Source organism: Heloderma suspectum, chromosome 1 (assembly GCF_057233095.1).
Source record: "Heloderma suspectum isolate Gila_16-S chromosome 1, 16-S_ref, whole genome shotgun sequence".
NCBI lineage: Eukaryota > Metazoa > Chordata > Lepidosauria > Squamata > Helodermatidae > Heloderma > Heloderma suspectum.
This window is the reverse complement of record NC_139458.1, coordinates 417,855,665-417,869,230: the sequence shown is the minus strand read 5'-3', so window position 1 is coordinate 417,869,230 and position 13,566 is coordinate 417,855,665. Positions and strand designations below refer to the sequence as shown.

General features: G+C 45.4%; 1 protein-coding gene across 1 annotated transcript in view; it reads left to right on the top strand.

Annotated features, from left to right (window-relative positions):
• Positions 1-13,566, top strand: part of PYGB (glycogen phosphorylase B) — a 68,252-nt gene that overhangs the window by 34,568 nt on the left and 20,118 nt on the right. The window contains exons 6-11 of the mRNA XM_084829178.1: positions 1,841-1,952; positions 3,166-3,248; positions 4,531-4,674; positions 7,931-8,023; positions 9,026-9,172; positions 11,697-11,860. Coding sequence (XP_084685304.1) covers positions 1,841-1,952; positions 3,166-3,248; positions 4,531-4,674; positions 7,931-8,023; positions 9,026-9,172; positions 11,697-11,860 — 743 coding nt within the window. The remainder of the gene's footprint in view (positions 1-1,840; positions 1,953-3,165; positions 3,249-4,530; positions 4,675-7,930; positions 8,024-9,025; positions 9,173-11,696; positions 11,861-13,566) is intronic.

Sequence of the window (13,566 nt, the reverse complement as noted above, 5' to 3'; positions counted from 1 at the left end):
GAGCAATGGATTAGCCTCAGAACAACATGGTCTGGTAGACCAGATTCAGACCTAGTGACTTTGCCCAAGTCTACCCCGTCTCTTCGTGACTGAACAGGGATTTGATCCAGGGTTTCCCAGATCGAAACCCAGCACTCTAGGGCAGAGGTGCAAAATGTGTGGCCTGCGGTCTACAGGTGCCCCCCCCACACACACACACAAGTACTGTCTGATGGCCTCAGGCTCCCAGTTTCAGCTCTCACCAAAAAAAGAAATAAAGGGGAGGGGAAGGAAAAAATGCTCTAGGAATGGGCTCTATAGTTCCTTCCATAGATGCTTCATTCCTAGAGTGTCCTAGGAAGCCATGTTCAAATGTTCCTGCCTGCTTCCTGGGATGCTCCAGGGACATCCTAGGAATAAAACGTCTATGGCAGGAACCACAGAGCCTGTTCCTAGAGCATTTTTTTCTTTTTTTGACAGTGGCCAGGGAAGGGTTAAAGCAGTGAGTGAGTGAGTGAGTGGAGAAAGGAATAGATACAGATGGAGTGGGGGCCTAGAGGGATCCTAGCTGACTACCTCCAAGGGAATGCAGCACAAGTTGCCCACCCCTCTCTTAAATTGAAGGGTTTTAGATATTGGAATGTATGCAAGACAAGCACAGTGTGTGAGTGGTGTGTGTCTGTGTCATTTATGAATGTATTTGCATGCATGCGTGCACGTATGTGCAGCCCCCTCCACCCCAGCAGACTCTCTTCACCAAAGGTAATGCACCTCTACTCTAGCGTGTCACTGCACCGCACTGCCTCTCTCTAGGTCTGTGCTGTTTCCACTTACACAGTCTTGCACACACTCATACAGAAAGTAACTCTCCCCCCACCAATTTTGGATGTGTTGAATGAATGGGACAGGTGAGATGTGGTGAGGCATCATGCAGGTGCACTGGAAAGATGATTTTGATATTGGGAAATAAACAAAGACATTACAGTCTCTTTCATAAGAACCTAAGAGCCCTGCTGGATCACACCAACGGTCTATTTAGTCCAGCATTCTGTTCTCACAGTGCCCAACCAGCTGCCCGTGGGAAACCCACAGGCAGGATATAAATGCAACAGCACCCTCCAACTCATGTTCCAGCCATAAGTGCCATTTTTTGGGTAGAAAGGCAGGGTACATATTAAATAAATAAATGGACATACTGCTTCTGATACTGGAGGCAGCATATAGACATTATGACTAGTAGGCATTGATGGCTTTATCTTCCATGAATTTGTCTAATCCCTTTTTAAAGTCATTGGATAACCCTGGGTTCTAGTATTATCTAGTATCCACTTTCTCCACACCATGCTGCTTCTGCACATTTTTCTGCCTTGGCTGTTTTGTCAGTGAGGGTGTCCTTTTGCCTCACACATCACCAAGGAGTGGGTGCGGCAGCCACCTGGTGGATTGTGGGAGATACTTGGAGGGGGAAGGTGGTGTTGCTAGACTACCAACAATGGCAAGGTGGTGATAATACAGCTTTACTTCCAGGTCAGGGGCTTGGGAATTGCCAAGAAGATCCTGAACAAGGATAATGTTCTTCTCTGCGTGTTTCACTCAACATCTGAAGCTCTGCTCCAAATTCCTTTATTCTTTTTTATGATTTGCAATTTACATTTCTATTGTTATAACATGATTTTAGTTGGAGGTGCAAGTCACTTTGGTTTCTTTTGGAAATGAACAGGGCATACACTGGAGGGTATACTATACATTTATGGCAATTGACAGTGACAATATTCTTTCATTACATAGTTCTAGCAAAAGGCTTGACACATGACACCACTGCTTTAGCTCCCCTTTATCTGAACTGTTTTTCCAATACTAGGTTGTCCTTGCCATGCCTTATGATACACCTGTTCCAGGATACAAGAACAATACAGTCAACACCATGAGATTGTGGTCAGCGAAAGCACCCAACGATTTCAACCTTGAAGAGTGTAAGTGCTGTCTTATTCTCAAAGTAGCTCTCTTTTTCTTTAGATTTATTTTTGGAAAACACACAGATTACACATGCTCCATTTTCAGCACGTTGCAGATTTGGTGTGGATTTGATTTCAGAGGCTGGGTGAACCGAATTATTTCTTGTGCTTACCTACTGTTATACATTTTCAGGAAGATAAGGAATAGAAGCCACCAAATGCCTGTCCTGTTCGAGCGGGATTTAATTTAGTGGGCATGTGTAGGGCCAAGCTACACAATATTATGTTAAATGCATCATCATATTTAACATATGGGTTTTTGTTAAATAGCAACTGTGGGGGAGATCAAGATTGGGTCCCTGGGGGGCAGGATTTAACCCTTTTCCCTTGCACTGTAGCTTCCTCCCCCCCAAGCCATATGCTGCAGGAAGGAAACTGCTATTGCTGCCAGCTGCTGTTGGTGCAAATAGCAGCTTCATGAGGGGCAGTTTTCACAAGGACCGTGCCGGAGGTGGGAAACAGTGCAACTTCCATGAGCCGCAGACCTGATTGTCCTTTCCTCTTATTAACACAAATACTGAGGCACCTTAAGGGCACAGTCCTATTGGGATAGTCGGCCGCCTCTGAAGTCGGAGGCAGCCGACTATCCTATGCAGGGCAGGCGGAGCACAGAGGGGTTCCTCTCGTCCGCATTCTGCCTGCCCTGCTTTTGTGGCTAGATTGCCAATTTTGGCTTTTTAGCCAGGGTGCATCACAGCAGGACTGGGGGAGGCTGTGTGGCGCCGTAATCTCCTCCCCACCCCCGGGAACACCCCCTTATTTACCTGCTCTGCGCTCCATTTCCAAGCATGGAGACAGGCAAGAACTGCACCACCTACGTGGGGAGGGGGCGGGGACTGCGGTTCCTGACAACTGCGGTCGGAGCGCTGGCTGGATTGGTGGATTAGCCCTATCCACCATTTCTGTGTTGAGGTTTCCTTTCATGTAGTAGAATGCAAGCCTGTTTTTTTCCACTTGTCTTTTTTCCTTTTTTCTTTTTAACAAATCTGAATTTCTAATGTAGACTTTTAAAAATCTGTTCAGTGGAGTTGCATTTTCTTTTCTTTTCTCTTTGTTTGGGAGAAGCTGCTAAATGAAAGTGGTGCCCAAAGGGAGCAATATGTAATTCCTGGAGTTATATATTTTATGGGTTGGACTGCTCTGTTGATGTGTGTTCATTCTCTTCATCTAGTTAATGTAGGTGATTATATCGAGGCTGTGTTAGATAGAAACTTGGCAGAAAACATCTCCAGAGTGCTGTATCCAAATGATAACGTAAGTGACTCTTCTGTGCTGCGTAAAATCTCTTCTGGCTAGCAACGAACTACACAAACAGCTTCCTAGTACCTTTTCGCTCTGTTTCACCAGTACTGCTTTTTTCTTCACATTCATCTGAAAACTTCCTTCCCAGAATGGGCTAACCTTTTCCTGTTGATTTCGATGGGACTAACCATGACTAACTTTAGCTGGATTAGGGCCATTGAGTGCCTACTCAAAGTAGAGAAACCCCCGCACAAAGAGTCTTGTGGCACCTAAAAGACTAAGGAAGCAATCCGATGGGTGTTATACAGAAAAAAGTCCTACAAGTTATAGGACATTTTTCTGTCTAAACATGCACAGGATTGCTCCCTAACACATTTATTATGGCATAAGCTTTTATGGACTGCAGTCTGCTTTGTCACTTATGTCATAATAAATCTGTTAGTCTCTAAGGTGCCACAAGACCCTTTGTTGATTTTGCTGCAACAGATTAACACAGCTACCCCTCTGGAAAATGTAGGGAAGGTGAAATATGTTTAATTAGGTCCCATTGATTTTCAGTGGGAATTAAGAGTGTGTTTGCTTTCTCAGGACTGTTGGCCTCCTACCATTCTGTCTTCTTTGTAGTGGCTTGGGGAAAACATTACAATTGTACCCCTACATTCCTCCTGAATAAATACATCTTGTGTTCTCAGATAAAATTCTAGTATATCAAATATGGGCTTGTGGGAGAGAAACCACTAGAATTTCATCCATCGAGTTTGAATTGCTCTTACATTATAAGCCTGGCGATACAGCCTGTCTCCTCTTTTATATTTTGTAAAGCACCTAAGTTGCTATAATGAGGACTAGGCAACCTGATGCCCCAGCCAACATGGTCGAAGGTGAGGGAGTTGTAGTCCAAAACATCTGGAGGACACCAGATTGCCTGGATCAGGGGTGGGCAGCTTTGGGAGTTCTGGGGGCTAGTTTCCAGCCCCTGGGCCCCTCTGGATATTGCACTCTTGGTTTGGTACCAAATTTCAATGTCAGACCACTATGGAGACTAAAAAGGGCCATATTTAGCTTGAAAATAAGGGTAGGAAATGTTGTGGCCTCCAGATGTTGGTGGATTGCAACTCCCATCATCCCTACCCAGCATACCCAGTGGTGAGTAATGGGAGTTGCAGTTCAATAACATCTGGATTGCCACATATTCCCCATCCTTGGCCTTGATGATGATGACGACGATGATGGTAAATAAGACATTAATAACAGCAACAACATTAATAATTTATGCCTCCTCCATGTTCCTAAGTTCTTTGAAGGGAAGGAGCTGCGTTTGAAGCAGGAGTACTTTGTGGTCGCTGCCACTCTTCAGGATATCATACGACGATTCAAGTCTTCCAAATTCGGATGTCGTGACCCTGTCAGAACCTGCTTTGAGACATTCCCCGATAAGGTGAATACTTAAAATGAGGGCTGAGCCAAAATCATAGAATACAACATTTCAGTTTCAAAGAACACCTTTCTCTCTCTTTCACCAACATTTTGCAATCCTCAACATTAAGCAACAACATAGATTGAGTGGGCATGGGGTCGCCCAAGCAAACCCGGGACCCTTTCTGTTTTCTGTGTTCTTAACAAAAACTGCCAGCATATTTCCTGCTTTGTTATTTGTAATAGCGAGGGCTAGAAGTTTGTTTGTTTTTAACATGAAAACTGGCAGATTAAGGTGCTTACAAATAAAGGGCTCCTAGCACCATCAATCCAAAGGCATTGTATAGCTATTCCATCTTTCCTTCAATGAATTTTTTTTGCTTAGAAAAAAAAACACGGAAGAGGTGGGAAAAATTCAAGAGGGTTACAAATGGAAAATTACCACATCTGGACTCCATGTAAAATTTTGTAGTCAAGGGTGATTTTAGACTAAAAACCTCGTCTGGAAGCACCCTGAAGATTTTCCACCAGCAATTGGATCCTACAATAAGGGCCAGTGCTGTGTTTCCACTAGAGATTTACTCCAACCTGCCTGCGCCATGGGGTCCCTGTGGTTCCATGACATCGTGGCCATTCAGCCCCAGTGTCGCATTTTATCACTGAAAAACCGCTTCTTCTGAGACTGCTTATAGTCCGACTTTTCCTGGTTATGGCAGCTCCATTACTGACGTGTTTCCATAATCGCACTGGGTTCGCTGTCTTAGTCCTGCCCATGAGGCGTGTAGCCTGGCCTTTGTGGGTGTGTCGCTCTGACCTCAATGACCCAACCCTTTCCCTCCCTGTTTTCCGGAAGTTTCATTGCAGTTTTGGAGCAGGATGTCGAGGGACCAACTTTTAAAATATCATTGAAAATAAGCACTAGAACACAGCCCATGACCCCAGTCAAGGGGTGTTTTCCCCCATTGTGCTGAATGAGGCTTGCCCTCTCAATGTCCACAGAAATGACAGAGAAGCTCCTCAATTGACACGGCACATATCAAAGCCCTCAGTTCTTGAAATGCGATTAAGCGCGATGGAGGCTTTGTTCCATTGCCTTAGGATGTAACTCCTTCACAACTTTCAAATAGAGATCCTGTGTGTTAAAATGGTGGCTGGTTTTGGTCTCTTTCCCACAACTAACCCATTAGTGTCTCCTCAGAAATAACTCCCATTGCTGTGGATGAGGCTGAGATTCCCCCTCAATTGAAATGGCACACATTAAAGCCCATTTGCTTAAAAGCGTTTAAGCGACCAAGCAATTGCCTTAGGATGAAAGTACTTAGCAGCTTCATTATAGCTATCCTGCGGGTTACAATGGGGGCTGGATTCTGTCTTTGTCTTTACTACTCTCTTTCTCACAACAAACCCATTAGTGTCTCCTCACAAGTAACTCCCATTGTGCTGAATGAGGCTTGTCTTTGAATGCCTACATCGGAATTTACAGAGATTCCCCCTCAATTGAAATGGCACACTTTTAAGTCCAATTCCTTAAATGAAATTAAGCTAGATCTCGAGGCTTCGGTCCATTGCCTTAGGACATAACTCCTTCACAGCTTCCAAATAGAGATCTTGTGCGTTAAAATAGGAGCTGATTTTGCTCTCTTTCCCACAACAAACCCATTACTGTCTTGTCAGAAGTAACTGTCATTGTAGTCAATGAGGTCCTCTGGGTTAAAATGGGGGCTGGTTTCGCTCTTTGTTTTCTCCCTCCCCCACCTTTCCCAGCACAAGCATATGTGAGAAGTAACTCCCATTGTGCTCAGTGAGGCTTGCTCCTGAAATGCAGGTGCATCTGGGCTGTCAGGGGAAAGGAGAAAGGTGGGGAGAAATGGAAAGCCTTTTTAAAAATCCTGTACTCCTCCATTAGCTTCTCCTCCTGTTGTCCTGGAAACACGGGTACACTGAAGTTGTGTGAAGGAGAGGGGGAGATGATCCTGGAGGGAGCAGTCAGGCAGAGATGAAAAGATGCACACATAAGCACCCGTTTTAGGAGCAAGAAAGAAAGTTTAAAGGGGTGTGGGATGCTCCAGACACAGCGCTCTGATTTTTTGCCCCTTTGTTAATGCACAATTGTGGTTTCAATCTCCGTTTCAGGGGCAACAAGGAAGGTTTAAAAGGGGGTGGGGGAATGCTCCAGACACAGTGCTTTGATTTTTCGTTCCTTCTCTACAGCAAAACAAAAGGGCTGGAAGGCGAGGAGGAGACTGGCCAGAGTGGGAAACTTCAGCAGGGCGGGGGGGGGGGAATCGGAAAGAGGAGGAGGCGGGAAAACAGACAGGGTAAGCAGACCCAACCCACTCCAAAAAGGCTCCACCCAGCCACCAAGAGAATAATATGATTAGGGCTCCGTGGAAACAGTGCAGCCCACCAGGGTACAATGATGATAGACTGGGTCCTTTTGGGACATGGAAACACGCGTGAGACAAAATGCGCTTGCGGAAGCAGTGCAAAAAACGTTGGAAAAGAAGTGAAGGCGACACTGTGGAAACACACCCCAGGTTACATGTGACCGCTGCCACATGTAGTTTTCTAGAGCTCCTGCTCACCATCCTTTGTTCATGTTTGCAGACTGGGAACTGAAATTTAGGAATAGTGGCTAACCGAGAATCACTCAGTGAGCACCAGGTGAGGCCAAGATCAGATTTGAAGGCAGAGTGCCCCAGGCCCAAAACTCCCATGGACCAACCTGGCTTCTTTTTGTGGAAAGAAAGGAGGGTTGCGCATGAAGAGTTTTATGCTGCCCACGGAGAATCTTTTTCCATCTCGCCTCTCCTGGTCCTCTGCTGCAAAGAGACAGTCAGGAGGGGTTGCTTTGGGGATGAGGGTGCCCTTTCTTGGCTCAGGCCACGAGTCCCTGGTTGAGAGGAGGCTCCCTTTCTGCTGCTGGAAGGTGGGATGCTTGAAGAGCCTTGTGGGGGCGGCGGGTCCTTTCCCTTTTTTGCTGTGAGTTTGATGTGGGTGAACTGTCTGATTTTTAGGTCTTTTAACAAGTACTGTTTAGTGAATTGTTTAATGTGAATATAATGCTGATATTATTAGCACTGGATCTCATTAACTGACCAGTTGGTATATCTTGTGCTTATTTCAACTTTTGATACGTTTTAAACTGTAATTGAGTTAATATTGCCTTGTAATGTATTATAATTTTGGCTATTGCATTTGTGAACCACTTTGAGCATAGCATATTGCGGAAAATGCAGCATACAGACAAATTGGCTATGACTATGTCCATTTTACAGGTTGCCATTCAGCTCAACGACACTCACCCAGCCCTCTCTATTCCGGAGCTCATGAGGATCCTTGTTGACGTTGAAAAAATGGAATGGGAGAAGGTGAGGCGGGGGGGGCTGTGCTGCCTTTGATTGCAAAATGGGTTCTTCTTACAAACCCAAGATCAGTCATGAGAGCCCAAGGCAGCCCTCCAAAAGGTGGAACTTCACATTTGGGGGAAGAACCACCACTTTAGAACACAAGTCATCATGGTACAGTAATAAAATGGTGAGGTGAGGTGATTTCAAGTGGAGAGAAGTGGTAGGAAGGAGCTGAATCCTTTCTCTGTCCCCCAGAACCCAATCCTTTCAGCTGCCTTTCTCCTAGCTGAGAAATTAGCCTCTCTAGTGCAGGGGCAGAGCAGCCACAGGGAAGGACTGCAGAGATGCTGAAGCTAAGCAAGTGAGGACCTGATCCGTGCCCTGGATGGAGATGACTGGGAGTCCTGAGTAAGGGCAGGATATGCATATTATATTTATGCATTTATTTAACAACAAAGGTCTTGTGACACCTTAAAAGATGAACTGATTTATTACAGCATCACCTTTCATGGACTGTAGTCCACAGTGGATTGTAGAACACAAAAGCTTGTGCCATAATAAATCTGTTCATCCTTAAGGAATCACAAGACTATTTGTTATTTTTGCTGTAACAGATGAACATAGTTGCCCCTCTAGAAAATGTATTTATGTGCTTGCTAAAGCATTGATTAGTTTTCCTTTAGCCATAACTCCCAGAGCGGCTTGCAAGATATAGATTTTTATTGTGTTTATTTATTTACAATTATTTTTAGGCCGCCTATAAAGGTAACACCCTCTCAAGGCAGCAAATAAAAATCTGACACAGACAAATTTGGCAAGCAGTTTTTAAAATCCAACATAAAATGGGCACTAACTATCCAGTTACATTAGCATTTTCTAGTTCCTTTAATAACTTGGTTGCATCCTCCTCTGCAAGCATAAAATGCAGTTGTGGCTTGATAACTGCCAGCATCAGGTTCAGCCATAGGGCCCTTGCTTACTCATGTTCACTCATTCATTAAAAAATAGTTTTTTTTGCCTTAGGCCTGGGAAATCACAAAGCGCACATGCGCTTACACCAACCACACGGTGCTACCTGAGGCTCTGGAACGCTGGCCCATCTCTATGTTCGAGAAACTCCTGCCAAGGCACCTGGAGATCATTTATGCTCTCAACCAAAAACATCTGGATGTAAGTTCAGCCTAAATGAGAAAATTGGGTGGGGAGAGGAGGGCAGATTAAGTGGCCTGAAAGACCTGAAGACAAACTCAGTCTGCACTTAAGGGCCTAAGTCACCAGCTTTATAGAACTTGGTCGATTTCTATTGGCCCTTTCTGTCATCTGATCATCGCTGAGTGGCTAGCTGCAATACCACCCTCTGGCCACTTAGTGGTGGCGCTGTAGCACAGAATGAAGCTGGCTACCAGTTCCCTCCCTTCTATAGCCAGATGCTGTATCAGGTTAATACAAACGGTTCTCTAATCTCAGAGCATTTCCAGGATTCTGTAATCTTGCAGGTTTATCCCTTGGGGGCACTTTTGCACCTTCAAAACTGGTTGTGAATTTCTATAACTATGAATCGCAACAGCGCATATCCGTGTTACCGACAAGTTTGTTTAACCATCGTTCCTTCTCCCCAGGGAACTTGGGGAACTGCGGTTTATTATATTTTTATCCCATCCTTGCTCCAAGAAGCTCAGGGTGGTTTATATAACTATCTCCCCTTGCGCCCCCCCCCCCCAATTTTGTCCTCACCACAACCCTGTGAGGTAGAGTAGGCTGAGAATGAGTGATTGTCCCAGAAGTCATGGCTGAATGGGGATATGAACCTGGGTCTCCCCAGTCTCACTCTGACTCTACCACTGCACCACACTGGCTCTCACTCTTTCTCTTCTGTGATGGAAACCGGAGATCGCTGAAGAACTAGGACTATCATCCCCAGTCAGCATGATCAGTGGGCATGCTGGCTGAGAATGGTGGGAGGTCTGGTCCACTACATCTGGAGGGTCCCGGGTTGGAGAAGGCTGCTGTACTCCTAACTAACATATTTTAGCTTAAAGCACTTATTGCCAGTAACTAAAGCCTTAAGGGAAACATTTCAGACGTTCAGAATGCGGGGTGGAGGGAGCCATGCAAAAGCTGGGAAACCATCCAACAGTTGGTGGTGGGAGTGAAGGCAGCATGGCCAGGGGAAGGGGCGTGGCCCCCTGGGGAACCCTGGAGCGCCAGATTTGTCCTGCCTGCTTTCAGCACCCCTGCTTTAATGAGAGGTACCAGGGTCGTGCTTCCAAAGCCTGTATCCTGCCACTGCAGTCTCATCACCTTCACCAAACGAAAATTCCCAGGATTGTTTTGGAGAAGCCATGCTTGTCAAACTAATTGTTGTTGTTGTTAAGTCGTGTCCGACTCTTCGTGACCCCATGGACCATAGCACGCCAGGCCTTCCTGTCCTGCGCTCTCTCCCGGAGTGTGCTCAGTTCCATATTCATTGCATCAGTGATGCTATCTAGCCATCTCATCCTCTGCCATCCCCTTCTCCTTTTGCCTTAAGTCTTTCCCAGCATCAGGGTCTTTTCCAGAGAGTTTTCTCTTCGCATTAGGTGGCCAAAGTATTTGAGCTTCAGCTTCAGTATCTGTCCTTCCAATGAGCAGTCAGGGTTGATTTCCTTTAGGATTGACTGATTTGACCTCCTTGCAGTCCAGGGGACTCGTAAGAGTCTTCTCCAGCACCACAGTACGAAAGCATCAATTCTTCAGCGCTCAGCCTTCCTTATAGTCCAGCTCTCACAGCCATACGTTGCTACTAGGAAAACCATAGCTCTGATTATACGAATCTTTGTCGGCAAGGTGATGTCTCTGCTTCTTACTATGCTGTCTCGGTTTGCCATAGCTTTCCTCCCAAGGAGCAAGCGTCTTTTAATTTCATGGCTACAGTCACCGTCTGCGGTGATCTTGGAGCCCAAGAAAACAAAATCTGTCACTGCTTCCATTTCTTCCCCTTCTATATGCCAGGAAGTGATGGGGCCAGATGCCATGATCTTAGTTTTTGTAATGCTGAGTTTCAAACCAGCTTTTGCACTCTCCACTTTCACCCTCAACAAGAAGCTCTTTAGATCCTCTTCGCTTTCTGCCATTAGGGTGGTATCGTCTGCGTACCTGAGGTTGTTGATAATTCTCCCGGCAATCTTAATTCCGACCTGTGATTCATCCAACCCGGCATTTCTCATGATGTACTCTGCATATAAGTTAATTAAGCAGGGTGACAATATGCAGCCTTGTCGTACTCCTTTCCCAATTTTGAACCAATCAGTTGTTCCATGTCTGGTTCTTACTGTTGCTTCTTGGCCCTCATACAGGTTTCTCAGGAGACAGGTGAGGTGGTCTGGTACTCCCATCTCTTTAAGAATTTGCCACAGTTTGTTGTGATTGTGTGATCCACACAATCAAAGGCTGTCAAACTAATACTGTATATTAAAGTTTGTAGAGTAGTTATATCCACAGAACCAGCAGAATTACAGCTATGCCAGTTTCTGACAGTATTCTCAACTTATTTTTAAAACACGGGAGAAGGAAAGTTAGTAAAATGGGTTCAGATCTTCAAAGGCTTAGGGAATTAGTTCACATTCTTTGGTGTAAAATGGTCCAGCACAGGCTGGAATTTTGCTGTTGTTGTTAATGTCATTCCTACCCACCCACCCCTTGTGTATCTTGAAAGCATGTGGCCACACTCTTCCCTGGAGATGTTGACCGCCTTCGAAGGATGTCTGTGATTGAGGAAGGCGACTGCAAGAGGATCAACATGGCCCATCTGTGCGTCATCGGCTCTCATGCAGTCAATGGAGTGGCCAGGATTCACTCTGAGATTGTGAAGAATTCTGTGTGAGTCCTGCTTGTTTCTTCTTTGGGCGTCTGAAAACAGGCCACCGACCCTTGGGCTGTACAAGTAGAAAACAGGCTGGGCCTACAAAGCCTCTCCAGAAATCTAAAGACAAAGCCTGTTTCTTTCCTTCTCATGCATCACTGCAGTCATATGCAAATCTGTTTTCCTTTCCCCATTTTTCTCTGCACTTGGCCCAGAAAACAGAAATGGCTTAGACACAAGAGGACAGATGAATGTGAATTTTGAGGTTTAACATCAAAAGACTGCTTTTGAATTCCCGGTAGTCTTGTAATCTCAAGGGTGGATATGCTGAAGCTATTTGAACACACACACGCACACACAGAGACAGACTTTGGCAATACTGGCAATAAGCTTTGGTTTGATCACCATGTAGCAAGTAAAACAAAGGGACAGTTTGTACAAACTGCAGAATCAACTGGTTTTCCTAGATTGTAGCACTTCAGGCCTCAGGTAGAAGGTTGCATGCTTGAATGCTCCCCCCATAAAAACAAAACACTACCCTGCATATAGAACACTAGCATGTCAGGGAGAAGGATTTAGCCTACCCCTCTCACTGACATGATATTTATCTTTGTGGGGAGCAGGAAGATGCTGTTGCACTCGTGTCGTACTTGTGGGCTTCCCACAGGCAGCTGGTTGGCTACTGTGTGAACAGAATGTTGGACTTCATGGATCCTTGGTCTGATTCAGAAGGAACATAAGAATATAAGAAGAGCCATGCTGGACAAAGGGTCCATCTAGTCCACCATCCTGTTCACACAGTGGTCAACCAGCTGCCCACAGGAAAACCGCAAGCAGAACATGAGTGCAACTGCACCCTCCCACCCATGTTCCCCAGCAACTGGTGTACATAGGCATACGGCCTCTGGTACTGGAGGTAGCATACAGCCATCAGGACCAGTAGCCATTGATAGCCTTCTCCTCCAGGAATTTGTCCAATCCCCTTTTAAACCATCCAAACTGGTGGCCATCACTACATCTTGTGGAAGTGAATTCCATGGTTTATCTTGCATTATGTGAAGAAGTTCTTCCTTTTATCTGTCCCGAATCTCCCACCAATCAGTTTCATGGGGTGACCCTAGGTTCCAGTATTATGAGAAAGGGAGAAAAGTGTTTCCCTATCCACTTTCTTTATGCCATGTATAATTTTGTACAGCTCTGTCATGTCACACCCCTCACTCTCCTTTCTCTAAGCTGAACAGCCCCAGCTGTTGTAACCTTTCCTCATAAGAGAGTTGCTTGAGCCCCTGATCATTTTAGTTGCCCTTTTCTGCACTTTCCCCCAAAAGCATGGCTCTTCTTATGTTCTTTGTGCAGGGAGCTTCAGTGTTTTGTTTTTGTTTTATTTTGCCATCGAGGGACGGGGACATTTGATCATGCAATCCCCATCAGTGGTTCAGTTCAGGAAAAGCTTCTATGTTCATAGAATCATTGCATTTCAGAGTTGGAAAGGAGCTTAAGGAACATCTAGTCCAACACCTGTGGAAACAGAATGCTGGACTAGATGGGCCTTTGGTCTGATCCCACACGGCTTTTCTTATGTTCAGTGCAGGCATCTTGCAACTGTAGCATCCCTGACAGTTGACCATCTAGCCTCTGCTTAAGTACCTACAGCAAAAGAGAGCTCACCATCTCCCAAAGCCAAATACCTCTTAAATTTATTGACTTTATTAACAAACAAGGC